The sequence below is a fragment of the Ictidomys tridecemlineatus genome, chromosome 2, assembly GCF_052094955.1.
Source record: "Ictidomys tridecemlineatus isolate mIctTri1 chromosome 2, mIctTri1.hap1, whole genome shotgun sequence".
Classification (NCBI taxonomy): domain Eukaryota; kingdom Metazoa; phylum Chordata; class Mammalia; order Rodentia; family Sciuridae; genus Ictidomys; species Ictidomys tridecemlineatus.
The window spans coordinates 12,953,609-12,981,596 of NC_135478.1; the positions used below are offsets into that span (position 1 = coordinate 12,953,609).

Consider the following 27,988-nt stretch of genomic DNA (forward strand, 5'->3'; position numbering starts at 1 on the left):
TCCTTTCAATTTTTTTAATATTTATTTTTGAGTTTTCGGCGGACACAACATCTTTGTTTGTATGTGACGCTGAGGACCGAACCTGGGCCTCACGCATGCCAGGCGAGCTCCCTACGCTTGAGCCACATTCCCAGCCCATATAATTGTGGTTTCCAAGGAACTTATTTCATCAGAATTTTATAGGACTCTAGAAACCTGCATTTTTAACAAACCTTCGATTAAAAGTGTGATGGGGGGGAGCAATTTTAATTCATTTTGTGTCTGATCACATAATACAATAAAATTAAATTAAGTCATTTAATTAAACAAGAACTTTACACAAATTTTTGGAAAATGAAATCATATGTATATAGTTGTTTTCATAAGACATGTGTTCTAAATGAAAAGCTGTATAATAATGAGAAACACTCAAGGGTCAAATCCAGGTACAAAGGAAGACACTTCTCTGAATTCCATGTTTCATTGAGCATCAAAAACCACCAATCTTTTGTACATTATTCTGTATCTACATTTATTTGGTACTTAGGATTGAACTCAGTGCCTCTTCCACTGAACTACACCCCCAGCACTATACTTAACTTTGGGTAGGTATTCCATATCTGGACATATTATTATTATTATTATTATTATTATTATTATTATTATTATTATTATTATTATTATTATTATTAATGTAGTGCTGAGGATCCAACCCAGCGCCTTGCTAGGCAAGTCCTCCACGCTGAGCCATGACCCCAGCCTCTATCCCACATCGGGATGATGCAATTAAATGAAAAGGTGCAATAATCCTTCAGGTCCCTGGGAAGAAGCTTATGCTGGGATGTTGAGAGCCACAACCTAGTCAGAATGACGTCAGGCATATTGCCAGAGGGAATGGTTGAAAGGTGACACCATAGAACCATTGAGATGATGATTTGAGTTAAGGTGCATATAATTGCTGTGATGCTGGATTGATTGAGTTGTATATGAACCCTACTCAGGCTGCTCCCAGAATCTGCCAGGGACTATGGCTACTTTGGAGTTCTGGTTGGGGTTGGGGAGATTGGGCGCCACCCTGGTGGAAGGAGTGTGTTCCCCAGTAGTGTGTGTGCAGTGCCCCTGAGAGTTGGGGGAATAAAGAGTTGCTGTTTGAACCTACAAGGCTTTGAGACTGCTTGGTTATTTGTGCCCAGCCAGACTGGGGCATTGGGAAGGGTTCTAATTCAGCCTGGTGGAGGTTCTTTTCTGCAGCCTCTCAGGATTCAGGGGCGGGGCCTGGATCATTAGCCAATCAGAGACATGGGGTGGGGCTGCAGGATCCTCCAATCTGGAGCGCAGCTATAAGAGGACCGAAGCCTCCACTTTTGAACAACTTCGGTGTCTCCCGCTGGTCCTGCCAGGAGAACTTCTAAGTGGCCCACCCTCCTCGCTGTGACGTCTCCCCGGGAACCCCAGAAGGTGGGCAATGGTGAGTGTGAAGGGCGCCCTTCCCGCAAGGGGAGCGGGTCGCGGTGAAGGGGACGGGTGAGTCGCTGTGGAGGGACCCGGGCCTCCGGCGGCAGCTGCGGCGACTGCGGTCGGAGTCCGGCCGGGCCCGGGTCCTGCGCGGCGCTTTGCGGGCCGGAGCGGTCTGTGGGCAGCGCGGCCCCGCAGCCCGCGTCTCCCCCTCTGCGGTGGCGGCGGAGGGTCGCGGGGAGACTCCCGCCGCGGGTGAGGCGGGGCCTGGGAGGGACGTGTGCGCGTCCCAGCCCCCCTGCTCCTCGGGTCCCCGGTTACTCCAAGTCTGCAAAACCGGGGAAGCCGGTTCCCAAATCCGCGACCGACCCTCAGCCCGGGGCTTGTGGGGGCAGGAGGCGGACAGAGCTGCAGACCCTTCTGCCGGGGCCCCCTGACTGGAAATGAGCGCCGCTGGACGTTGATTTAGAAAATGCGGATCGAGGGAGGCACAGCTGCATTTAAGAGAACCGCAGAGCAGGGAGCCCCGCTGTGAGGGCTGCAGACCCCTCAGTGGGTGGCAGAAAGGACTTCTCTTTCTAGAGGGGAGCAAGCGGGGTGCCAAGAAGGCGCTAGTGATGGAGGACGGGGGAGGTTGGGCACCCGGGAATCCGTAGGAATTTTCGGGAAGCAGGTTTATTGACTGCGGGGCCCAGAGAGGCCGTTGCCTAAAGCACTCTGTGGGAGTCGGTCTGAAATTCTCTATTTGTCCCTCCTGGGAGGAGGGGTTTTGAAGGTTTACCGACGAGTGCTTTTTCAGTTTTTGAGACTAGAAATTTTACAAGTTTTTTTTTTTTTTTTTCATTTACAAGCAGCATTTTCCAAAAAGAGGAAACTGCCTACCACAGTGCTGCATGCAGAAGTTTATCGTTTTTGTTTTTTTTTCTTTTTCCTGATACCCTGTGTAAAAAGCTTTCTGAGAAGAGGAACTTATAAGAATGGTAGCGATTTCTGCTTAATGATAAGGGTCTTCTGGGTGGAGGATCTGCGCTCTGCCTCATAGATCACGGGAGACTAGAGGTGGCAACATCGTCTTACTTCTGAACCTCCACTCAGACTTCTTTGTTGTTATTGTTTTATTTGTTTGTTTCGTTTTAAATACTGGCATTGAACCTAGGGTCTTCAGGCACTGCCATATCCCCCAAAACAAAACTTCTTCTTTTTTTTTTTTTTCCTTTGTATTGGGGATTGAACCAGGGGTGCTTCATCATTGACCTGCATCCCCAGCTTTAGCCCTGCCAGCACAGGCTAATTTATAGGTGAAGGTTGGGCCACGTGGGAAATCCAAAGGGAGTTTGAATTAAAGAGACAGACTCTAATTACCTTTAAACCAGCTCCTGGATGGCTTCTCATACCCCAGCCTCAAGCTACCCATTCAAGTAGCCAGGTTTGTTGAAGAGGCCAGCTAGAGACAGAACACCAGGGAGTAGACTTTTATTGGGGAACAGAAAATTCTGGGGAAAATCCTATCCAATGAAGATTAAGGGAGGACAGTGTCCCAAGGTCAAGTGAGACGATTGGGTCTTCAGGGGCTGTGATCAGGCATGCCTCCACACCAAGCCCTGAGACCCAACAAGGGTGGGGAAAGCTCTGAACACAAAGATGTGTTTGAGGCCTCTCGCCCAGCTGGGGAGGTAATTCAAGTGCAAGGATGGCCTCCCACACCCAGCCCTTTTTATTTTTATTTTGAGACAGAGTTTCACTAAATTGCTGAGGTGGACTTTGAACTTGAGATCCTCCTGCCTCAGCTTCTTGAGCCACTGAGATATATCTTGCCTTTATTGATTACCTCTGGCCTTGAGCAATTTTCTCTAGTGGTTTTTTGTTTTTTGTAAAATTGTCTCTTTGTCCAACTTTTTCTTCTGTATAAATACTGTTTTTAATTTGAAATTGATATTTATATTTAGAAATGATATTTGATATTTAGAAAAATGATGGATTTTTGCATATTAAACTTGTGTGTGTTTACAGCCTTGCTACATTCCAGTATTAATTCCCAGAGTTTTTGTTGGTTCTTTGGGATTTTTGTAGGTAGGCCGTAATGGCACATGTGAGAAGTCTTTTTTTTTTTTTTTTTTTTATTGGTTGTTCACAACATTACAAAGCTCTTGACATATCATATTTCATACATTAGATTGAAGTGGGTTATGAACTCCCAATTTTACCCCAAATGCAGATTGCAGAATCACGTCGGTTACACATCCACAATTTTACATAATGCCCTATTAGTAATTGTTGTATTCTGCTACCTTTCCTATCCCCTACTATCCCCCCTCCCCTTCCCTCACATCTTCCCTCTCTACCCCATCTACTGTAATTCATTTCTCTTCTTGTTTATTTTCCCATTCCCCTCACAACCTCTTATATGTAATTTTGTATAGCAATGAGGGTCTCCCTTCATTTCCATGCAATTTCCCTTCTCTCCCTTTCTCTCCCATCTCATGTCTCTGTTTATTTTTTTTTCTTTTTTTTTTTTTTAAAGAGAGAGAGAGAATTTTTAATATTTATTTTTTAGTTCTCGGCGGACGCAACATCTTTGTTGGTATGTGGTGCTGAGGATCGAACCCGGGCCGCACGCATGCCAGGCGAGCGCGCTACCGCTTGAGCCACATCCCCAGCCCCCTCATGTCTCTGTTTAATGTTAATCTTTTCTTCCTGCTCTTCCTCCCTGCTCTGATCATAGTTGTTCTCATTATATCAAAGAAGAAATTTGGTATTTGTTTTTTAGGGATTGGCTAGCTACACTAAGCATAATCTGCTCTAGTGCCATCCATTTCCCTGCAAATTCCATGATTTTGTCATTTTTAAGTGCTGCGTGATATTCCGTGGTGTATAAATGCCACATTTTTTTTATCCATTCATCTATTGAAGGGCATCTGGGTTGGTTCCACATTCTAGCTATTGTGAATTGTGCTGCTATGAACATCGATGTGGCAGTATCCCTGTAGCATGCTCTTTTAAGGTCTTCAGGGAATAGTCTGAGAAGGGCAATAGCAGGGTCAAATGGTGGTTCCATTCCCAGCTTTCCCAGGAATCTCCATATGCTTTCCAAATTGGCCACACCAATTTGCAGTCCCACCAGCAATGTACAATGTACCCTTTTCTCCACATCCTCGCCAGCACTTGTTGTTGTTTGACTTCATAGTGGCTGCCAATCTTACTGGAGTGAGATAGTATCTTAGGGTGTTTTGATTTGCATTTCTCTGACTGCTAGAGATGGTGAGCATTTTTTCATGTACTTGTTGATTGATTGTATATCCTCCTCTGAGAAGTGTCTGTTCAGGTCCTTGGCCCATTTGTTAATTGGGTTATTTGTTATCTTATTGTCTAATTTTTTGAGTTCTTTGTATACTCTGGATATTAGGGCTCTATCTGAAGTGTGAGGAGTAAAAATTTGTTCCCAGGATGTATGCTCCCTATTTACCTCTTTATTGTTTCTCTTGCTGAGAAAAAACTTTTTAGTTTAAGTAAGTCCCATTTGTTGATTCTTGTTATTAACTCTTGTGCTATGGGTGTCCTATTAAGGAATTTGGAGCCCGACCCCACAATATGTAGATCGGAGCCAACTTTTTCTTCTATCAGACGCAGAGTCTCTGATTTGATATCAAGCTCCTTGATCCATTTTGAGTTAACTTTTGTGCATGGCGAGAGAAAGGGATTCAATTTCATTTTGTTGTATATGGATTTCCAGTTTTCCAAACACCATTTGTTGAAGATGCTATCCTTCCTCCATTGCATGCTTTTAGCCCCTTTATCAAATATAAGATAGTTGTAACTTTGTGGATTAGTCTCTGTGTCCTCTATTCTATACCATTGGTCCACGCGCCTGTTTTGATACCAGTACCATGCTGTTTTTGTCACTATTGCTCTGTAATATAGTTTGAAATCTGGTATCGCTAAACCGCCTGATTCACACTTCCTGCTTAGAATTGCTTTTGCTATTCTGGGTCTTTTATTTTTCCATATGAATTTCATGATTGCTTTCTCTATTTCTTCAAGAAATGCCGTTGGGATTTTGATTGGCATTGCATTAAACCTATAGAGAACTTTTGGTAATATCGCCATTTTGATGATGTTAATTCTGCCTATCCATGAACAGGGTATATTTTTCCATCTTCTAATATCTTCTACTTCTCTCTTTAGGGTTCTGTAGTTTTCATTGTATAAATCTTTCACCTCTTTTGTTAGGTTGATTCCCAAGTATTTTATTTTTTTGAGGATATTGTGAATGGAGTGTTTTTCCTCATTTCCGTTTCAGAAGTTTTGTCGCTGATATACAGAAATGCCTTTGATTTATGCGTGTTGATTTTATATCCTGCCACTTTGCTGAATTCATTTATTAGTTCTAGTAGTTTCTTTGTAGACCCTTTTGGGTCTTCTAGGTATAGAATCATGTCCTCCACAAATAGTGATAATTTAAGTTCTTCTTTTCCTATTTTTATGCCTTTAATTTCTTTCGTCTGTCTAATTGCTCTGGGCAGTGTTTCGAGAACTATGTTGAACAGAAGTGGTGAGAGAGGGCATCCCTGTCTTGTTCCAGATTTTAGAGGGAATGCCTTCAATTTTTCTCCATTCAGAATGATGCTGACCTGTGGCTTATCATAGATTGCTTTTACAATATTGAGGTATGTTCCTGTTATCCCTAGTTTTTCGAGAGTTTTGAACATAAAGGGATGCTGTACTTTGTCGAATGCTTTTTCTCTATCGAGATGATCATATGGTTCTTATTTTTAAGTCTATTGATGTGGTGAATAACATTTATTGATTTCCGTATATTGAACCAGCCTTGCATCCCAGGGATGAATCCTACTTGATCATGGTGCATAATTTTTTTGATGTGTTTTTGGTGTAGAGGTGACTATTTTATTTTATTTTTTTTTTTTAATATTTATTTTTTTTTAGTATTTGGTGGACACAACATCTTTGTTTGTATGTGGTGCTGAGGATCGAACACGGGCTGCACGTGTGCCAGGCCAGCACGCTACCGCTTGAGCCACATCCCCAGCCCCGAGGTGATTATTTTAAATGAAGTGGGAACAAGACCACGGGAGGTGTTGGGTCTAGTGCACTGGTACCTCATGCCCAGCCCAAACCTGCCAAGATTTTGGAGGGAGAAGAGGTAGTATGTTTTTAAAGACACTGGAAAGGGAATGAATTTCAAGGAGGGGAAGTTACCAGTACTATTGCCTACTTATTAGAAAAGGTTCTAATAAGCCGTTTTGAAGATCTTACCGTAGTCTAAGGCATTGTAAGTCTTCCTTAGTGATATTGTTAAGAATATCAGAAAGTGTATAATTTTCTTCAACAATCTGAAACAAAGATCAAATACATAAGAAATAAGCAGCTTTTAACAATATCATAGGAATAGTTTTTGGTTATAAATTTACCTTTTCAATTGTATTTGCATCTGTTCCTTGCAGTTGTAGCCAGTCTATAAGCTCTTTATCTGTTCCCTGCATAGGAGGGGGTGTTAGGTTCTTTGTCATACCTGTAACAATTAGAAATTTGTTTCATTGTATATTAATTGTAATGTAACCATAAAACTCTTAAAAAGTAACTATCCATGATATAAAATGTGGTATGAAAAGATGAAAAAAAAAAAAAAACAGCACATGGATCCTTCTCAAAAATAGACCATATATTATGCCATAGGGCAACCCTCAGTAAATATAAAGGGGTGGAGATAATACCATGCATTTTATCTGATCATAATGGAATGAAACTGGAAATCAATGATAAAAGAAGGAAGGAAAAATCCTACATCACATAGAAAATGAACAATATGTTACTGAATGATCAATGGGTTACAGAAGACATAAAGGAGGAAATAAAAAAATTCTTAGAGATAAATGAAAATACAGACACAACATATTGGAATCTATGGGATACAATGAAAGCAGTTTTAAGAAAGAAATTCATCGCCTGGAGGTCATTCCTCAAAAAAAGAAAAAACCAACAAATAAATGAGCTCACACTTCATCTCAAAGCCTTAGAAAAGGAAGAGCAAAACAACAGCAAATGTAGCAGAAGGCAAGAAATAATTAAAATCAGAGCGGAAATCAATGAAATTGAAACAAAAGAAACTATTGAAAAAATTAACAAAACTAAAAGTTGGTTCTTCGAAAGAAAAAATAAATAAGATCTACAGACCTTTAGCCATGCTAACGAAGAGAAGAAGAGAGAGAACTCAAATTACTAAATCCGGGATGAAAAAGGCAATATCACAACAGATGCTACAGAAATACAGAAGACAATTAGAAATTATTTTGAAAACCTATATTCCAATAAAATAGAAGATAGTGAAGACATCGATAAATTTCTTAAGTCATATGATTTGCCCAGACTGAGTCAGGAGGATACACACAATTTGAACAGACCAATATCAATGGATGAAATTGAAGAAGCAATCAAAAGACTACCAACCAAGAAAAGCCCAGGACCAGATGGATATACAGCAGAGTTTTACAAAACCTTTAAAGAAGAATTAATACCAATACTTTTCAAGTTATTTCAGGAAATAGAAAAAGAGGGAGCTCTTCCAAATTCATTCTATGAGGCCAACATCACCCTGATTCCGAAACCAGACAGATACTTCAAAGAAAGAAAACTACAGACCAATATCTCTAATGAACCTAGATGCAAAAATCCTCAATAAAATTCTGGCGAATCGGATTCAGAAGTCTTTTTTTATTTGTTTTTTTTTTTCCTCAGTGTGAATGCCTATCACTATTTTGTTTTATGCTTTCTCTGTTCCTATTGATTTGATCTTAAGATTTTATTATTTAGATTTTGGAGATGGTCAGTTACATGAGTTGACTTTTAAATGTTTGTTCTTTTTTTTTTTTTTTTTCTTGGTACCCTCAGGGGCACTTGACCAGTGAGCCACATCCCCAGTCCTATTTTGTATTTTATTTAGAGACAAGGTCTCACTGAGTTGCTTAGCACGTTGCTTTTTGCTGAGGCTGCCTTTGAACTCATGATTCTCTTGCCTCAGCCTCCCGAGCCACTGGGATTACAGGTGTGCACCACTGCACCCAGCTGTTTGGTCATTCTTAAATACTTATAGTAGGAGCAGTGGTTGTGGCTCAGTGGTAGATGGTTACCTAGCATGTATGAGGCACTGGATTCAATTCTGAACACTATGTCCAAATAAATAAAGTCCCATCTACAACTAAGTATTTTTAAAACTACTTATAATAATTCCTACGTAGTTTTGTTGGATCATGCTGTTCATATAAGGATAGATGTACTTTGCCATTATTTGTTGAGGATTTTTTCTTTTTCTTATTTATTTTGGCAGTGCCAGGGATCAGAGTCAGAACCTCACACATGCTAGGCAGGTGCTATACCACTGAGCTATGCCCTTATAAAGATTCTTTCATCTTTTTTTTTTTTTAAAGAGAGAGAATTTTAATGTGTTTTTATTTTTTTTAGTATTTGGCGGACACAACATCTTTGTCTGTATGTGGTGCTGAGGATCGAACCCAGGCCACACGCATGCCAGGCGAGCGCGCTACTGCTTGAGCCACATCCCCAGCCCCAGATTCTTTCGTCTTTATTCTTAAAAGCAGTTTGTCTTCTCTCCCCCTACTCTGTACTGGGATTGAAACTCAGGGCACTCTCACTGAGCTACACTCCTCACCTTTATTCATTTATTTTTGTTATTATAATGTCTGTCTAGTTTTGTATCTTGGCACTATGAGCCTCATACATTATGAAGTAGTACTTTTGCATCTATTGCCTGGAAGACATTGTAATGATTGGTGTTCTTAAGTGTTAAGAATAAGCCCTAAAGACAAGGTGGGCCTGGTTCTCTGTGTTTGAGTTGCTATTGTTTTAATTTCTGTAATACATAGAGCCTTATTTACATTGTTTATCTTTTCTCATGTGAGTTTTTCTGGATTGTTTCTTTCCAGAAATTGGTTGATTTCTTCCAAGTTATTTTTCTGTGCTTTAAGAGTATCTTGCTCTTCTTTTGTCAGTTATCCAATGTGGTACATTAAACTGTTGAGTTGAAGTTTTTCGTCTTTTTGAATAAATGCATTCATTGTTGTAAATTTCTCCCTATGCACTGCTTTTTCTGTATCCCACAAGTGATGGTAAGATTTTGTTCAGGGCTGGGGTTGTGGCTCAGTGGTAGAGCACTTGCCTAGCATGTGTGAGGCACTGGGTTCCATCCTCAGCACCACATGAAAATAAATAAGTCAAATAAAGGTATTGTGTCCATCTACAACTAAAAATTTTTTTTTTTTTTAAAGAGAGAGTGAGAGAGGAGAGAGAGAGAGAATTTTTAATATTTATTTCTTAGCTCTCGGCGGACACAACATCTTTGTTGGTATGTGGTGCTGAGGATCGAACCCGGGCCGCACGCATGCCAGACGAGCGCGCTACCGCCTGAGCCACATTCCCAGCCCTACAACTAAAAATTTTTTAAAAAGATGTTTGTTCATGTTCACGTATTTTGAAATACTTAAATTTCTCTGCTGTTTTCTTCCATCCGTGTGCCATTCAGCCATGTATCTTGGACATTTGCCAGTTAAGTTTATGCTACTGATGTCTGCTTTAATTTCAGTATGGTCTGAAAGGGAGCAAGTGTCTATGGCTTCTTGCTTGAGACCCACACAGCATCAACAAAGGATCTTGAGTACTGGGGAAGGGAGACGGAGAAAAACAGAGACAAATGAACTGAGACATTTTTAAGCACAGCTGGGGCCAGATGAAACCCTGGCCTCTGATGGAGGAACAGTGACCTAGAACTAATTGGCATGTTTATTATAGAGTCTTCTAATCAGGAAGTTTAGCTATCAGGGCATTATAAATTCTTCAAGGCTTGTGAGCTATTAAGAGGCTTCTTTGCGCGCTAAAAAGTTACAGAACAAGAAGCTTTTTACAGCTATCCTGCTGTGCCCAGAGAACCCATTCTACTGGAACTTTTATAACTGTTAGTGTCAGAGCTGAGGGTCAAGGCTGTTCATGTCCTCACCTTTTGGCAAGGAATGTTTCCCAGGCTTGGCTTTTGCCAACATACAACATCAGCCGATGGTTGGGGGTTTAACTGTTCTGCACAATTTGTATTCCTTTAGATTTGTTAAGGTGTGTCGTGTAGTTCAGAACATGGTCCGTGTTGGTAATGAATCTATACTGTGGTAGAACAAAAATGGGAACATTGGCATTTTAAGAGCTGATAGGCTGTGGTTTTTGCACACTGACACAGAAACTCTGCTTACTGACATGTAAATATAGAGGCTTGGGGTGGCTAACAGGTACCTGTAAAAGATAACTGCAGGGCAGAAGCAGGAAACCCAGCAATGGGGACAGAACAATCCCAGTTTAGGCTTAGTGCAGTAAAAATCCCTAAGCAGGAGCTAACAGTCTCTGGACTTTTGACAACTTGCACCCATATAAGAAAAGTAGAATGCATCTTCCAATAGAATTGCACCAACTCCCTTGCCTGAGGTACCCCAACTGTGCTTATGTATAAAAGTAAAAGCCCTGCTGTGCTCAGGGCTCAGGCTTTGGGAATTATCCCTTTGGGCTGTGGAGCCAGGAATAACATATTGCTTCCAGATCTCACTGTCCTAAATCTCATTTCCTGCTACACTGTGATCTTGACAAGAATGTGTACTGAGGCTTGGGATGTGGCTTAGTGGTAGGCACACTTAGCTAGTATTTGCAAAGCTTGGGTTCAGTCTCAACACTACAAAAGGATAAGGCAGAAGAACGTGCACTCTGTAGTGGTTTCTACCTGAGCAGATGTCTCTAGTTGATGTCTGATGTTATTAATTTCAACTATTCCAGTACTGATTTTCTGACTTATTGATCTATCCCTTGCTGATAGAGATGAGTTGAAATCTGAAGATAAAATTGTGAATCTGTGATTTTCCCTTCAGTTCCATGTTTTGCCTCATGTGATTTGATGCTCTGTTTGAGACTATATATTAAGGATTTTTATGTTTTCCTCGAGAGTCAACAGTTTTATCATTATTTAATCCCTTTATTCCTTATTATTTTGTTTGAGGTACAACTTGATTGGTACAAAATTAATAGAGCTTCCAAAATTGTTTTGGGGTCAAAATAAGAATAGACATAACTTTAGATTTAATTCATTTTTGTCTTCATATTGATGTATTTTAAAAATATATACTTAATTGATAAAAATTGAACGAATTTGTAATTTCACATATGATGCTTTCAATCAGATGTCATGGGCTTACCTGTAATCTCATCCATTTGAATGGCTTAGGAAGAAGGTGGTAAGTCCAAGACCAATCCTGTGCCACTTACACCCTGTACTAAAATAAAAATTTAAAAATGATTGGCTGCAACTCACAACTCAATGCTCCTGATTTCAATGCCCTTTATCACACAAATGTGCATGTACAATTTAGCCATTGTTGAATTATTAAATTGAGCTTATTACCAACTACATTACTTCACATATATTTTTTGGGATGAGGGAACTGTAAACATAATCCTAGTGATTTCTCACAGTACTAGATTTCTTTATTTTTTAAATTTTTTTATTTTTAAATATTTATTATTTTAGTTGTAGTTGGGACACAATACTTATTTTTATGTGGTGCTGAGGATCGAACCCAGGCCCTTACCCACACTAGGCAAGCGCTCTACCTCTGAGCCACAACCCCGCCCCAGTACTAGATTTCTTGAATTTATTTCTCATATATAAAATAAATTTTGACTCCTGACTTGATGTCTTGACAGTTAAAAGTAAAACAAACCTGTTTTTGTCTCATAAAGTACACTAGGGTGGATCTTGTTTTCTACCAGTCTGTCTACAGAGCATTCACATTTAAAGTGATTATTGATATGGTTGGGCTAATATACACCATATTTGTAACTAATTTCTGTTTGTTTTATTTTATGTGATCCCTGTTCCTACATCTTTTTGCTTCACTCTTCAAGAACTCCTTTCCAAAAGGCATGCCAAGGTGATGCACTGTTGAAACAGTCTCTGAAGCTTATTCTCTGTTCTTTGTGTTCTTCCAACCACATAATTTCAATCATTTAACTTCATCTTAGTTGAGTCTCTGTTCCCCTTGTTCCAGTATGCCACGGAACACCTATGGTTATAGCTTCATGTAAGTTGTTATAATTGGAATCTGCAAATTACTCTGGTCTTTTTTTGTTTGGCTGGTTGCTTTTTTGTTTGGTGGCACTGAGGATTTCAGCTTTATTACAGAGCCATATCCCTAGCCCTTTTTAATTATTTTTTAAAGAATTACAGTGTTGCTGAGTTGCCAAGGCTGGCCTTCAACTTGTGATCCTTCTGCCTTAGCCTATTGATTCAGTGGGATTATAGGAGTGCACTACTCGCCCAGTGAATGTCTTTGTTGACTGAGTTCAAATTCTGAGGTTTCCTTGAAATGGATTTTCTCTATTTTTTTTCTATTAATGAGCCTTCTCCCCCTCTTCTTTATTACTATTACTATTATTATTATTACGGGGATTGAGCCCAGGGGTATTTAACCACTGAGCCATATCCCCAGCCTTTTTTATATTTTATTTAGTGACAGGGTCTTGCTCAGTTGCTTAGAGTCCTGCCAAGTTGCTGAAGCTGGTTGTGAATTTGCCACCCTCTTGCCTCAGCTTCCCAGATTGCTGGGCTTATAGGAGTGCACCTTGATTTCTCGTTTTTGCTATTGTTGCTATGTGAACATTTGAGGAGTCTAATGGGTATCTATATGGATCAGATTCTCTTCTTTCAGTGTGTGAGCAGAAATATTTGATGAGGTTAAATTTGATTTCAGCCACTGGTGTGAAGTTTGTGGTAAAATTGAAATTACAGTGTCAGGGTTATGCATCAGTTTATCCTCCATTTATATATAAGCCTGTGTGTTTTGCTATGATCATCACTATTTATATGTATTTGGCTTGTTCCTCAAACAAGGACACAGTTCTCTTTATGGTGTCTTATATTGAGTTAAAGTGTTTAGAGTGTCTTTAATCATGTATTCACTTATTTTTGTTCTGTGCATTAATCATGTTTATTGTGGAGGTAGTGGGGATTGGATCCAAGGCTTTGCACATGCTAGGCAACTGCTCTAACACTGGCCTACACTGCAGCCCTTTTTCTTTTTGGGTGCGGGTATCTCCACCATGCGACCAGCGCACTGGTTTCATTAATGAGGTTCTTGGCATAAAAGTTAGCTAGCGAGATCGAAATAAAATACACAGACTCAGTTACCTTTTTCTATGACCAGGTCCGAGTCGGCTCCCCTCTCTGGTTCCCACCTCGAACCACCCGGTAGGGCAGCAAGGATTACTCAGGGCTAGCAGGAGAGAGAGAGAGTGAGCACGCCAGGGAGTAGCCTTTTATTGGGGAACAAGAAATTCAGGGGAGAATTCCATCCAATGAAGGTTGAGGGGGTCTGCACTCCAAGGTCAGGGTCAGTGATTGGCCCCCAGGGTCAGTGGTCAGTCACACCCCCACACGGACAGGCTCTCTCATCAGGAGAGGGCCGGGAAAGCTCCGACACAGATTAGCCAGAGCGCCTCAGACCCAAACCGGGAGTTTCCCAGTCACCTGTGAGAATGGCTCTCCACAGGTATCAGAGATGGAAATTTTTATATATATATATAAAAAAGTCCTAGTTGATGAGATTATACACATGTACCAATGGAGCAAGCATGAACAATTTTTTGTTTTCCTACCAAAGGGTTTTATTATTAACATTTTTTAATTTTATAAGTTCATGTAAAGTTGACACCTTGGTGACAGTGAAATCTTTCTAAGAACATGTACCAATATTCCCTTTATTTTATTGTTTTTTAACATTCTCCTTCCAAAACTTTAACGATTACCTATTAGTCTACTGAATTATCCTTCACGAGTCTTATTTACTATTTAATTCTGATTGATGTACAGGAACTAAAATATAGGCTTCCAGTTGTGGTCCCTTAGTGCAAATCCAAAGAATGGACTGAATTCCCTATACAATGAGTTATAAAAAGAGGTTTTAAATCTGATCTAAAGATCAGTTCCCAAGAGATTCATCACCCAGAGAATATTTGTGGGCTAATGAGATAGGAAACCTCTGACAAGTATGTCAGAATATTATAAACATTAGGGGACTAACAGGACTTAGGCTACATTTTGTTGGGATAACCCTCTCGGGAACCCGAAGCCCCTCCTGCAGTTATTCTGGTGAGGTCCATCTTAACAGTAGTTCCCAGAGAGCAACAAAGATAAAGGTTTGTTCACAAGCATTTCTAAGAATATGCTGTCTCAGGACAGCTACTGTTATTTTGTGCAGTAAATATTTGGACTTTTTTTCTGAGAAGTGCCAGAGACCCTCATGCAGAAAGAATTAGAGACCCAGCAGCAGAGCCAGTGTTCCTGTTCTCCCTGCTACTCTACCAGTAGGTGCAATTCAGCACCAGAATTGCTGTGGAGAGGATGAGCCTGGTAGGAGATTAAGAACGTGACACCCAGGTGACAGAGTATTGGGAGGACATGGTATCCTGTGAAATTCTCACACAGTGAGTGCTGTGTGTCTCACCTTCCTCCTGGGAATACTTGTGGGATATTTCAGGAGCCAGTGACCTTTGAGGATGTGGCTGTGAACTTCACCCTGGAGGAGTGGGCTCTGCTGGATCCTTCCCAGAAGAAGCTCTTCAGAGATGTGATGCAAGAAACCTTGTGGAACCTGACCACTATAGGTAAGGGTGACATACTTTCCTCACTTAGTCCATCAGAGAACTGTGGTTACTTGCTTGTCAGTTCTGTTCCATGATCTGGAATATGGAAAGCCCACATTTTGGTGACTATACTAGCATGGTGACATTATACAACAGATCTACAAGACTCTGATAGTTTTTTCTGTAATGTTGAAATGAGCCATAATGATGTTTTTGGGTCTGCATTTTAGGAAAACAATGGAAAAATCAGGCCATCGATGATCACTACAATTCCAGGGGAAATCTAAGGTAATTGAACTCATTAGAGAAGGCCAGTATCCCTCAGAAATCTGGGAGTAACTTATACAAAATCATGAAAAGAAGGAAAAGACACATGCCAAGGTTCAAATTGATTTATCTATTTGTTCACAACCATGCAGGTTGAGCATGCATAATTGGAAAGTTCAAAATCCAAAGTGTTCCAGTGCAGGCAGCATCTGGAACAGACTTGATGTCATAGGTGACACTTTCTGGTAGTTTTTTATACAGAGTGGTTTTTTTTTTTGTATATAAATTATTGAAGATTATGAAATTATCTTCAAGTGGGACTCATTTTGAAGATATTTTACTGTGTATACACAGATATCACAAAATCCCAATCTGAGTTTTGTCCCATGCATTTTTACACAAGTAGTACTCAATTGTATTTACAGATAATAAACATTTTCATGGTTGACAAAATCTTAATTTGGCAGGATTATTTAGAAACCTGAACTGGGCAGTGGTGCATTCCTCTAATCCCTGCAATTTAGGAGGCTGAGGGAGAGGAGCTCCAGTGAGAGGCAAGCCTCAGCACTTTAGTGAGGCCCTGAACTAAGATGGTGTCTCAAAAAAACAAAAAAACTTTAAAGGACTGAAATGTAGCTCAGTAGTAAAGCTTACACAGCATAAAGCCAATTCTTCTGCTAAATCATTAGTAAATAAGTCCTCAGTAATGTGCTTTTCATTCTTTGCAGAATTCAAGTGTTAGAGAGAGACTGTGAACAGAAAGAAGATAGTCAATGTGGAGAAATCATCAGCCACATCATAAATCCTTTTGTAAACAAGAGAAATTCTTCTGGAGTAAAACCTAGTGAACACCATGTGTGTGGAGAAGTCACCATTACTGATCCATCCCTAGTTGTGCCCCTGACATCTCATGCTGGACACAAAGCACATGAGTATCCAGAACATGGAGAGAAGCCCTATGAATATAAGGAAAATGGGAAAGCCTTGCATGATCCCCAGCATTTCCAGAAGCATAAAAGAACTCACACAGGAGAGAAACCCCATGTGTGCAAGCACTGTGGAAAAGCCTTCAGTTCTTCCAGCTACCTTAAAATCCATGAACGAATTCACAGTGGAGAGAAACCTTATAAATGCAAACAATGTGAGAAAGCCTTTACATTTCTCAATTGTCTTCAAATTCATGAACGAGTTCACAGTGGAAAGAAACCTTACATGTGTAAGCAATGTGGAAAAGCCTTTAGCTCACTCAGCAACGCTAAAGCACACAAACAAAGCCATAGTGGAGAGAAGCCCTATGTGTGTAAGCAATGTGGAAAAGCCTTTAGTTCTTATGGTTACATTAAAAAACATGAACGAATTCACAGTGGAGAGAAACCTTATAAATGCAAACAATGTGGGAAAGCCTTTACATTTCTCAATTCTCTTCATATTCATAAACAAGTTCACAGTGGAAAGAAACCTTACATATGTAAGCAATGTGGAAAAGCCTTTAGCTCACTCAGCAACGCTAAAGCACACAAACAAAGCCATAGTGGAGAGAAGCCCTATGTGTGTAAGCAATGTGGAAAAGCCTTTAGTTCTTATGGTTACATTAAAAAACATGAACAAATTCACAGTGGAGAGAAACCTTATAAATGCAAACAATGTGGGAAAACCTTTACATTTCTCAGTTCTCTTCAAATTCATGAACAAATTCACAGTGGAAAGAAACCCTACATGTGTAAGCAATGTGGAAAAGCCTTTAGTTCATCCAGCCACGCTAAAGTACACAAATGAACTCACAGTGGAGAGAAACCTTATAATTGCAAGCAATGTGGGAAAGCCTTTACATTTCTCAGTTCTCTTCAAAGGCATGAACAAATTCACAGTGGAAAGAAACTCTATATATGTAAGCAATGTGGAAAAGCCTTTAGATCACCCAGCAATTCTAAAGCACACAAACAAATCCATAGTGGAGAGAAACCCTATGTGTGTAAGCAATGTGGAAAAGGATTTAGTTCTTCTAGCTACATGAAAACACATGAAGGAATTCACAGTGGACAGAAATCATGCATTTATAAACAATGTGGAAAAGCCTTTAGTTCTTCCACGTATGTTAAAATCCATGAACGAATTCACAGTGGAGAGAAACCTTATAAGTGCAAACAAGGTGGGAAAGCCTTTTGTTTTCCTAATTTGCTTCAAATTCATGAACACATTCACAGTGGAAAGAAGCCCTATGTGTGTAAGCTATGTGGAAAAGGCTTTGGTTCTTTTAGCCACATTAAAACACATGAATGAATTCCCAGTGAAGAGACACCTTATACATGTTAACAATGTAGGAAAGCTTATCATTTCCCCAGATCCCTTCAAATACATGAAATAAAGCACAATGGAGAGAAATCCTATCTATGTGTACAATGTGGAAAAGGCTTTTGTTCATCTAGCCACGTGAACAAATTCAGAGTGAAGAGAAGCCCTATATATGTAAACAAGGTGGGAAAGCTTTCATTCATTCCTATTTAGTCAGAAGATATAAGTCACCCTGGAGAAAGACTGTGTGCAAGCAATGTGGCAAAGCCTGTGGTGACCCCAGCCCCCACAGACAACAACAGAGAATTCACAGTGACATGAAAACATGTATGTGAGAAGTGTGGGAAGCCTCCAGTCATTTCTCCACCCTTAAAATACATGGAAGAATGCACACTGGAGAGAAACCCTGTGTTGCGGGTCCAGCCCCAGTGAGGATCCAGGGGTCTTGAAGGAGGAGTGGCATCTGCGAAAGAAGGAGAGACTGGAAGATAGGTTTCAAGTTACGAGCACCCTCCAGAAGGATCTGCTGCCCCTAGAGGGGCCCTTATTTTTACACCTTTTTTGCAAGTGTTTTCTCAGGTAGTTAATGAATAGCCTCAAAGCCCAAAACGTCTTTGATTTACATAATTTACAAGAGTTACAATCTTTTCTGACAGACATTGATTACCTAATGTTGGGGACTGCAAATCAAGTCAAGATGGTGCCTGGCAGTTTGCCAGGAAGAGTGGTTTGTGAGGCAAGGCCACCGAGCCATTAAGTTGGTGGGGATTCCTTATTGGCTGACTACTGTATCTGAATGATGCTAATTGAGTCAAGCTGTGTGTAATCAGTTGGGTATATAAACCTCTGTTGCTTCACAATAAGCAGTTCCTGCTTCAACCTTCAAGTTGCTTGTCACCCCCTGGTTATTTTGCCCAGCTGGACTGCGGCAACCTAAGACATTGAGTACATTGTTTAAAATATTTTCCTGTAAACCTTTGCCAATCATGATTAAGCTTTTATGTTTTTACTTCAATCACTAGGTGCTAGACTATGCAACTTGACTACAGGTCTCCTGCCCTACCATTAACTTTTAACTTGAAAGCCTACCTATGATGACTGGTAAGCTTTCTTACTTCTAACCTAAAGTCCCAATAAAACACACTTAAAATAGTGAAAGTCTATTACTTAAAAGCCTACGACTCTGAAGTGACTCTAAAATATATCTGTTAATTTTGCATTACTCTATTTTTAATTTCCAATGTAATTTCCTTTTTTCATATGACCTATTTAACTTCTTTCTTAAAGAAGTTCTCTGATCCTTAGTCAAAGCACACCAAGTCTGGGACATCTTTGTATTCTTTAACTAAAGGACAGGCTCTGCACCTCAACCCATTTGCAGTTAATATTATCTATGAGTTTCCCATTCTCATCATAAATTCCTGTGTAAGGCAAAGGAGGGTCTGTTAGTGGGGGGAATGTATGTTGCACAGGTCGTGGCTCTAGAACAGGGGCTTAGTTTAAATTGTTGCTTAGGCTTGAGGAATAACACTATTGTTTGTATCCTGAGAGATATTGAAATACACCTCGGGGCATGTCTTAATTGTATCCTTAGTCTCGTTCTGGGAATTTTCCTGAAATTTCAGGCAATACTTCTATTATTGATTGACATATGCCCTGTTACCCATAACATGAGTATCATAAACAAAACACTTAACATTCCTCATGGTTTCCAGATGATGTGGCCCTGCCGCAGCAGCCCCCACGCCGTGGCCCGGTCAAACTATGGGTGCAGGAACGCCTTCACCACTGTGTGTGTGTAAAGAAAGCCGAGAAGCCTTCACTCCATCCAGTTACCGTCTCAAAATTCAAGGAACTCACACTTGAGAGAAACTCCATGAGTGTAAGCCATGTGAGAAAGCTTTATTGTTTACAGTTTCCTTTGATACTAAGAAAAAATTCACAGTGAGGAGGAACCTTAATGATGTCAGCAATTTGGGAAATTCTTTATTCTCAGATTCTTTCATGTACATGGAAGAGCACACTGGAGAGTAACTGTGAATACAGAAAAATGGGAAGTCTTTATTATCACATGAACTTGTTAGCAAACATGAGAACGCACTTGCAGTAACTTGTATTTTTGCAAAGGATGTGGGGACATAGATACAACAATTCTCAATAAAATTCTGGGAAATTACATACAAAAACATTAAAACAATAATGCACAGTGACCAAGTTTCATTCCAGGGATGCAAATTTGGTTCAACATACAGAAGTCAATAAACATAATTCATCACATCAATAGGCTTGAAGAAAAAAATCTCAATAGATGCAGAAAAAGCATTTTATAAAATACAACACCCTTTCATATTCAGAACACTAGAAAAACTAGGAATAGTAGGCACATACCTCAACATTGTAAAGCTAAGCCCAGGGCCAACATTATTGTAGAGGGAGAACAATTGGAAACATTTCCTCTAAGAACTGAACCAAGACAGGGATGCTGTCTCTCATCACTCCTATTTAACATTGTCCTTAAAACTCTAGCCACAGCAATTAAACAAAATAAATTAAAGGCATTTGAGTTGGAAAAGAACTCAAAACATCACTGTTTGCTGATGACATGATTCTATGCTTAGAGGATCAAAAAAACTCCACCAGAAAACTTCTAGAATTTAAGTGAATTCAGCAAAGTAGCAGGATACAAAATCAACACCCAGAAATCAAATATATTTCTATACATCAGTGATGAACCCTCAGAGAAATTAGGAAAACAATCCCATTCACAATAGCCTCAATAAATAAATAAAAACAAAAGAGAAAGGCCTATACAATGAAAACTACAGAACACGAAAGACATTGAAGAAGACCTTTGAAGATGGAAAGGTCTCCCATGTTCTTGGACAGGAAGAATTAATATTGTCAATTGCTATGCTGACAAAAGCGTTATACAGATTAAATGCAATTCCAATTAAAATCTGGGGACAAGTGTCAGGAGTTGCCCGGGCTCCAAAGACTAACTTCCTCATCCTCCAAGGAATGGGAAGAACCACCCAATGGTGAGCCCTGCTGACTCACATGATCCTTACCCACCAATCAGAAAGTGCCCTGTGCCAACTGTCAAACTGTTAAATCATAACTGTCAAACCGCCCCCAGCTCTATAAATATGCAGAGCTGTGACACTTCTCGACGACAAGCCTTCTCTGCTCGTTCCTTCAGGGAGCTAGATTGGACTCCATAAGAAATAAGTGTGGGGCTGGGGATGTGGCTCAAGCGGTAGCGTGCTCGCCTGGCATGTGTGCGGCCCGGGTTCGAACCTCAGCACCACATACCAACAAAGATGTTGTGTCCGCCGAGAACTAAAAAATAAATATTAAAAATTATCTCTCTAAAAAAAAGAAAAAAAGTGTGGAATTAATGACTGTCATCCCTCTGGTGGTCAATAGCCCCCTTTCTTTCCCAATGGCTGTGTGGGAGATTTCCCTCCGCTAGCTCGCATGAACTTGTGGCAGCTATGAGTTCAACTTGTTGGTTAGTGGTATTGGGTGGGAGAGGTTTTGCCTCTATGATGGATGAGAGGGAAATGACAGCATACCCCGCCACTTTAACCCCTTCGTGTATAAAGGAGCTACCATACTGCATACAAGGCATATGTTAAGGGTGTCTGAGTGGTAGGACACTTACCCCATACACACAGCCCTGGGCATGAGGCCATGTGTTGCAGTTCCTGCACTTGCTCTGCAGCCCACTCCTAGATTGGTGGCTGCAAGTTAGCAGAAATTACATTGGTGGCTGCCTGTAATCTGCCTAGCTACGGCCTGAGTATATATACATGTAACTGTGCAATAAACTCCGACCTGCTTGGTCTCCGGAGGTCTTGATGAGCGACTCTGCAGCCACACTCTCCTCTACCCTATTCTGTGGGCCTCCTCGCTGGACGTGTGAGAGCCCATGCAAAAATCCAAACATTCCTAAAAGAAATAGAAAATGTCGTGACCCCTTGCCCGCAAGGAAGACACGACTCAGGAATCTTCTCTCAGCAGTTTATTCAGGCCTTTACTCAGACATGTCTTCAAGCATTCTCTCTCCGCTCGCGCCTCCCACACTTAATAAAGCACACCAAGCCCCAATGCAAAGCCGCCACATGGACCTTTCTCATAGGGTGTTAAACAATGACGTGCCAACTCTCCCTAATAAGGAGTTGTTTGTCTCACACCACGGCGGAAACCGGCGCCATCTTGTAATGGCGGCCACAGTCCGCTGAAATGGCTCACCACAGAAAAAGCAATCATTAAATTTGGGAAAACAAGAAACCCAGACTAGCCAATGCAACCCTTAGCAAGAAGAGTGAAACAGGAGACATCACAATACCAGATATTAAACTGTACTACAGAGCTATAGTAACAAAAATGCTGAGGTATTGCCACCAAAATAGACATGTAGACCAATGGCACAGAATGGAAGACAGAGACAAACTCACTTAAACACAGTTATATCATACTAGACAAAAGTGCTGAAAACATACGTTGGCAAAAAGATAATTTCTCTAAAAAATGGTGCTGGGAAAACTGGAAATCCATATGCAGCAAAATGAAATTAAACCACCATCTCTTGCCCTGCATAAAACTCAAAAGTGGATCAAGACCTAGGAATTAGACCAGAGACCCTGCACCTAATAGAAGAAAACATAGGCCCAAAACTTCACCATGTCAACTAGGCTCTGACTTCCTTTTATTTATTAATAAATAAAATCAAGAATTAATAAATGGGATAGATTTAAACTAAAAAGCTTCTTCTCAGCAAAGGAAACAATAATGTGCAGAGATTGCCCACAGAGTGGGGGAACTACTTTACTACACACACATATCATCTCCAGGATGCATAAAGAACTCAAAAAAACTTCAAAAAAATAAACAACCCAATCAATAAATGGGCTAAGAAACTGAACAGATGCTTCTTAGAAGAAGATATACAATAGATCAACAAGTATATGAAAAAAATGTTCAGATTCTCTAATAATTAGAGAAATGCAAATCAAAACAGATTTCATCTCACTCCAGTCAGAATGGCAATTGTCAAGAATACAAGCAATGGGGCTGAGGATGTGGCTCAAGCGGTAGCGCGCTCGCCTGGCATGCGTGCGGCCCGAGTTCAATCCTCAGCACCACATACAAACAAAGATGTTGTGTCCGCCAAATACTAAATAATAAATATTAAAATTCTCTCCCTCTCTCTCACTCTTTCTTTTTAAAAAAAAGAATACAAGCAATAATAAGTGTTGTCAAGGATGTGGAGAAAAAGATACTCATACAGTGTTGGTGGCACTTAAAATTGGTGCAACCACTATGGAAAGCAGTATGGAGAGTCCTTAGAAAACTTGGAATGAAACCACCATTTGACCCAGCTATTCTACTCCTCAATCTGTACCCAAAGGACTTAAAAATCAGCATACTATAGTGACACAGCCACATCAATGTTCATAGCAGCTCAATTCACAATAACTAAACTTGGAACCAAACTAGATGCCTTTTAACAGAGGAATGGGTAAAGAAACTGGTATATATACACAGTGGAATATTACTCTGCATTAAAAGAATAAAATTATGGCATTTGTAGGTAAATAAATGGAGTTGGAGAATTATACTGAGTGAAGGAAGCCAATCCCCCCAAAAACCAAAGGCTGAATGTTCTCTCTGATAATTGGATGGTAATCCATAATGGGATGGGGGGATGGAGGATCTTTGGCCAAAGGGGAAGAATGGAAGGGTAGGGGGATGGAGGCAGGAAAGATGATGAGATGAACATCATTACCCTAGGTACTCGTATGACCGCTCACATGGTGCGAATCTATATTCATGTTTAGCCAGAGAAGTGAAAAGTTGTGCTCCATTTGTGTATAAATGAATCAAAATTCACTATGCTGTCATATGTACCTAATTAATTTAAAAAAAAAAACCTGTGAACGTGAAAAATTCTTTGAAGAGAGGTGTCAGTTGTAACAGTTTCAGGGGCCTGTGAAAATTCCTCATGTAGTAGAATCCTATACGTGCAATTAATATGAAGAGCATGGTGCAAAGAAATTTGAATAGAAGTCTCCAGAAAATGTAGTACCTGGAGGAAATGTCCCCAAACTTATATTGTGTTCATCAGTAATTCATTCTCTCTCTCTTTCTCTCTCTCTCTCTCTCTCTCTCTCTCTCTCTCTCTCATATATATATGTGTGTGTGTGTGTGTGTGTGTGTGTGTGTGTGTATAAAATGTTGTAGATGGACACAATATATTTATTTATTTATGTGGTGCTGAGGATCGAACCCAGGGCCTCACACATGCAAGGCGAGTGCTGTACCACTGAGCCACAACTCCAGCCCAGTAATTTATTCTTAAAGTAGATCTCTGCACTGTGTGTTTCTTTTTCTTTTTCTTTTTAAAGAGAGAGTGAGAGACAGAGTGAGAGAAAGAGAGAGAGATAGAATTTTTTTTTAATATTTATTTTTCAGTTTTCAGCAGACACAACATCTTTGTTGGTATGTGGTGCTGAGGATCGAACCCAGGCCGCACGCATGCCAGGCGAGCGCGCTACCGCTTGAGCCACATCCCCAGCCCCAGCACTGTGTGTTTCTGATGTGTATTTGTGTGTATGTGTGTGGTGCTGGGGATTGAACCCAGGGCCTTGTGCATGTGAGGCAAGCACTCTACCAACTGAGCTATATCCCTAACCCTCTGATTTGTATTCTTGAAAATAAAGATTGAGATGAAACACTTGTGCAAGTTTTGTTTAGGCTGTGCTATCTGAATTTCCTAGGTAGTATACTCTTAATCAAATCAGGTAGTGAGCCCTCTGACACTTTGAACCATGTTGGATCAAAAGTAAATTGAATTTTATTTCTAATATGCGAAAAACAACAACTGTATGTTGTTTTTCAATATTTGTGGCTAATGGGCCACTGAAGAATGAATTTGTTCATTGTTGCCAACATCCTACTGACCTCACATGATGGGTTATGCATACCCTCTTATTTATATATAATACAGATATGTGTACATGTATACATGTGTGGATTTCTTTTCAGGGAAAATGATATTTTTTACGTGGATTTTATATTTTTCACAGTCTGGCATATTTTTCTGTCTTATTGCTTCATCATAATTACACATAATGGTGAGATTGATTTTTACATACTTGTACATGCCTATGATATGGCAGTAGATGTATATTTTCTTCAAACCCCATTTCTTAGCACACTTTTTTAGAGTTTCTTAAAGGTTTCAAGCAAATTACAGATTAACATATTAGCTTTTTAAAAAAATTTTTATTGGAATCATTGAAAGTATTGTTCAAGTACATGTTTTTATAATACAGATCAACTACTGAGAAGAAATTTTTTTCCCAGTGGGATAACAATTCTCTCTAATTGGAAAATCAAATTGCTGTGTCAGGCCTACAGACTAGTTCAGGACTCTCAAGGAGACTTTTTTATCTTTTCTTTTTATTTATTTATTTAGCCATTCTGGGCATTGAACCTAGGGCTTCACACTTTCTAAGTAAGTGCTTTACTACTCAGCTGTATCTCCAGCCCCATTTTTCACTTGATAAAGGGTCTGATTTGTCTGAGCTAATGTCTGATTTGCTATACTCCCTGCCTTAGTCTCCCAGGAAATGGGGATTTTAGGACTGTGCCACTCAGCCCTGCTTATTAAGAGACATTTTACTAGGACCAGGGAAGAATTCAAAAACAAAGAATGGCAATAAATTACCTTTTTCTTAAATACATTTATATGCTGCATTATTTTACATTCTGTTTACCTGATCTCATTAGACTACAGGCATCTATTTGCTTAAAGGTGAATTGGAAATATTTTACAGAAATCAGGGTGAGAAGAAATCTATGAATATTAACTTGCAATATATATATTTTTAAAAACTATCAGTTATAAGAGTGTTAAAAGTCTATCAAAATAAGACTTTTGAGGGGGGTAATGGGATTGGATCTAGGGGTGCTTAACAACTGAACCACATCCCAGCCCTTTTTATATTTTATTTATTTTCTACACCCCCTGGCTCCCTCAATCATCAGAAAAAGTGGAAAAGGACAACCAACTGATTAAAATCACCTTGGAAAAACTGCCACTCTCCCCCAAACGCTGGTGACAGCTTTGACCTACCGGACTGTGAAGAATCAGAATTGCCCCTAAAACTTCTCTCCAACTGAGCCATTGTGCAATACTGTGTGGGAGGCCACTTGTGAGCACAGACCTCGCCACTGACCCTCAAAGACAAGCGGTGGTCAGATGTGTAATGGATTTGGAACAGGTGCGAAAGGCCCTTTGGAGTTCAGAAGTGAAGTCCTCCCAGCTCCTGGCTCCAGCCCTGCTGCTCCACATCCACCCAGGCACTACCTTATTGTTTGTGCTTTTAATTTATTTTTAGTTATTTTTTGACACCGGGTTTTGAACCCAGGCGCGTTTTAACCCTGAGCTACCTGAGCTACATCCTCAGTCCCTTTTAGTTCTCTTCAGTCAGGGTCTGGCTAAGTTGTGAGGCTGGCCTCAAACTTGTGATCCTCCTGCTTCTGCCTCCTGATTGGCTGGGATTACAGGGGTGTGCCACCACACCTGGCTGACTTCCTTCTGTAAAGACTTGGAAAAGCGACTCACACACCAACCTGTTCCTCCCTAAATGGGAGGACTCCTGCCAGGTCGTAAGCACCCGAGGGTTGTCAGATTCCAGGGCCAGACATGATGGGCCCACTTTCCAAGGATAAAACCTGCCCCTCCTGGGGTTTTACAGCCCAGGACCACTTGCCACCAGGAAAAGAGAAAAAGGATGCATGTTCTTGTGAGCTTCTGGGAGATGATGGGTCCTTTTCAGAAGAAGCAGGGTCCCATTTAAGCTGCTCCCCTATGTACCACTTACCAGGAATCTTGCTCCTTTCTGCTCTGGTGGGACTTGCCCTTTTGGCTGTGGGGATTATTCTGTTCCGTGAGGAACCCACCCCTGGCTGAGGGTTGGCTTTCCCTTGGCCTTTCCAGCCCTCCGGCTGCCTGCGGGAGCTGCTGTAAAGCAACGCATATGCAAGGAGTAACCACTAGATGGCAGCACACACCCCTAACTGCGCTCCTCTTGTTTCTCCCCCTCTCTTCACAGGTGGACTGGAGACAGAGTGAGAGGGGACAGTCTTCCTGCTGGATTTGCCACCAGCTCACTCTGGCAGGAGACACCAAGCCAATATTGAGGGTATTTGGGCAAACGAGACTAACGTGATTCTAAATCTACCTTTGACGGCTAAAGCCACCCATCCAAACCCAAGAATTAAAGCTCATCTTCAATTTAGCCTTTGGCTTTGTCGAGGTGAACTAATGTAGCTGAGCCCAATTTCAGCCACTTCCAGAACCCTAGATGTGAACCTTTGAAATTGGGCTTCATTTGATGGTGATAAACACCTCTGGTACCTTCTTTCCCTGCTGTAAAGTTGTAGATTCCTGCTGTCACAATCAGTGTACTTGGTCAAACTGCGTAAACACCCTGTCAGCCGTCATGTGATGCAATTGGATTTTCTGAGTGTACCTGTGTTCCACCTGCTTGGCTGTAAAACCACAAGGGAGATTTGCCGCCATTGGGGAAAATGGGTAAACATTAGCCAAAGACTATTAAAGTCCTCCTTACAATGTTCTTTAAGCAAATGGACTAATCACACCTGATTGGATCCTAAGATAAGATAGATGCTGCTCCTGTACCCAGGCTTGGGTACTTAGTGGGGTTCCATGAATGGACATCCCTATTCTGAGGAACTTCATCCATTATCAACCCCTACTTGTGAATATTAATTCCTCTAAATATCATAATGAGAGAGAAATATAGACCACACATAAGCGGCCAGGAAAAGTGTCTCAGAGAAAAAGGGAGGAGGAGACTATGCCATCCTAGCCTGGGGGATGTATTTTTGCTGCCCTTGACAGCTTCAACTGCAACAGCTCATCCTGAGTTCCTCCTCCCGCTATGCCTAACGACATAAATCACATAATACCTTCTCTAAGCCACTTCCTCTTGTGCCAGGAAACCCTCACCTCTACCCTTATACTAGGAAAGGCTTAAAAACTATTGTCTGTGTTTGTTGAAAAAGACCAAATAGAGTTGATGAGCCCCCTTTTAAATCCTGTTTTCATGTCATCTAACCAGTCACCTATAGGGACAGATCAAGTTCATAACACCCTAGACAACAGCCACCCATTGGCTTCCCTCCCTCTTGGGGAGCTCTGCCTTTTCTCTTTCTATTACCCAATAAACTTGTTGCTTTGCTCTCGATCCGTTGTGTCCAC

The 27,988-nt window shown here is 40.6% G+C and overlaps 2 protein-coding genes across 3 annotated transcripts in view; both read left to right on the forward strand.

Annotated features, from left to right (window-relative positions):
- Positions 1-1,312: 1,312 nt before the first annotated feature.
- On the forward strand, positions 1,313-27,974 carry LOC144374980 (uncharacterized). The gene is made up of 4 exons (XM_078037741.1): positions 1,313-1,447; positions 15,027-15,153; positions 15,363-15,420; positions 16,128-27,974. The coding sequence occupies exons 1-4, from the start codon at positions 1,445-1,447 to the stop codon at positions 17,173-17,175; spliced, it is 1,236 nt and encodes a 411-aa protein (XP_077893867.1). The 5' UTR covers positions 1,313-1,444; the 3' UTR covers positions 17,176-27,974.
- The window catches only part of LOC110598891 (uncharacterized), a 40,494-nt gene continuing 13,826 nt past the window's right edge, over positions 1,321-27,988 (forward strand). Inside the window, exon 1 of one of the 2 annotated variants that reach the window (XM_078037739.1) lies at positions 1,321-1,447. The gene's annotated coding sequence lies outside the window, so the exon portion shown is untranslated. Of the gene's footprint in view, positions 1,448-26,620; positions 27,299-27,988 lie in introns of those variants that run through there. The other variant, XM_078037738.1, reaches the window with a different exon arrangement.

Bases quoted from the DNA above. Each gene is read 5' to 3' on its own strand.
- LOC144374980 (XM_078037741.1), top strand. The intron at 15,154-15,362 runs GTAAGGGTGACA...TCTGCATTTTAG, and splicing joins GTGGAACCTGACCACTATAG to GAAAACAATGGAAAAATCAG. The intron at 15,421-16,127 runs GTAATTGAACTC...CATTCTTTGCAG, and splicing joins AATTCCAGGGGAAATCTAAG to AATTCAAGTGTTAGAGAGAG.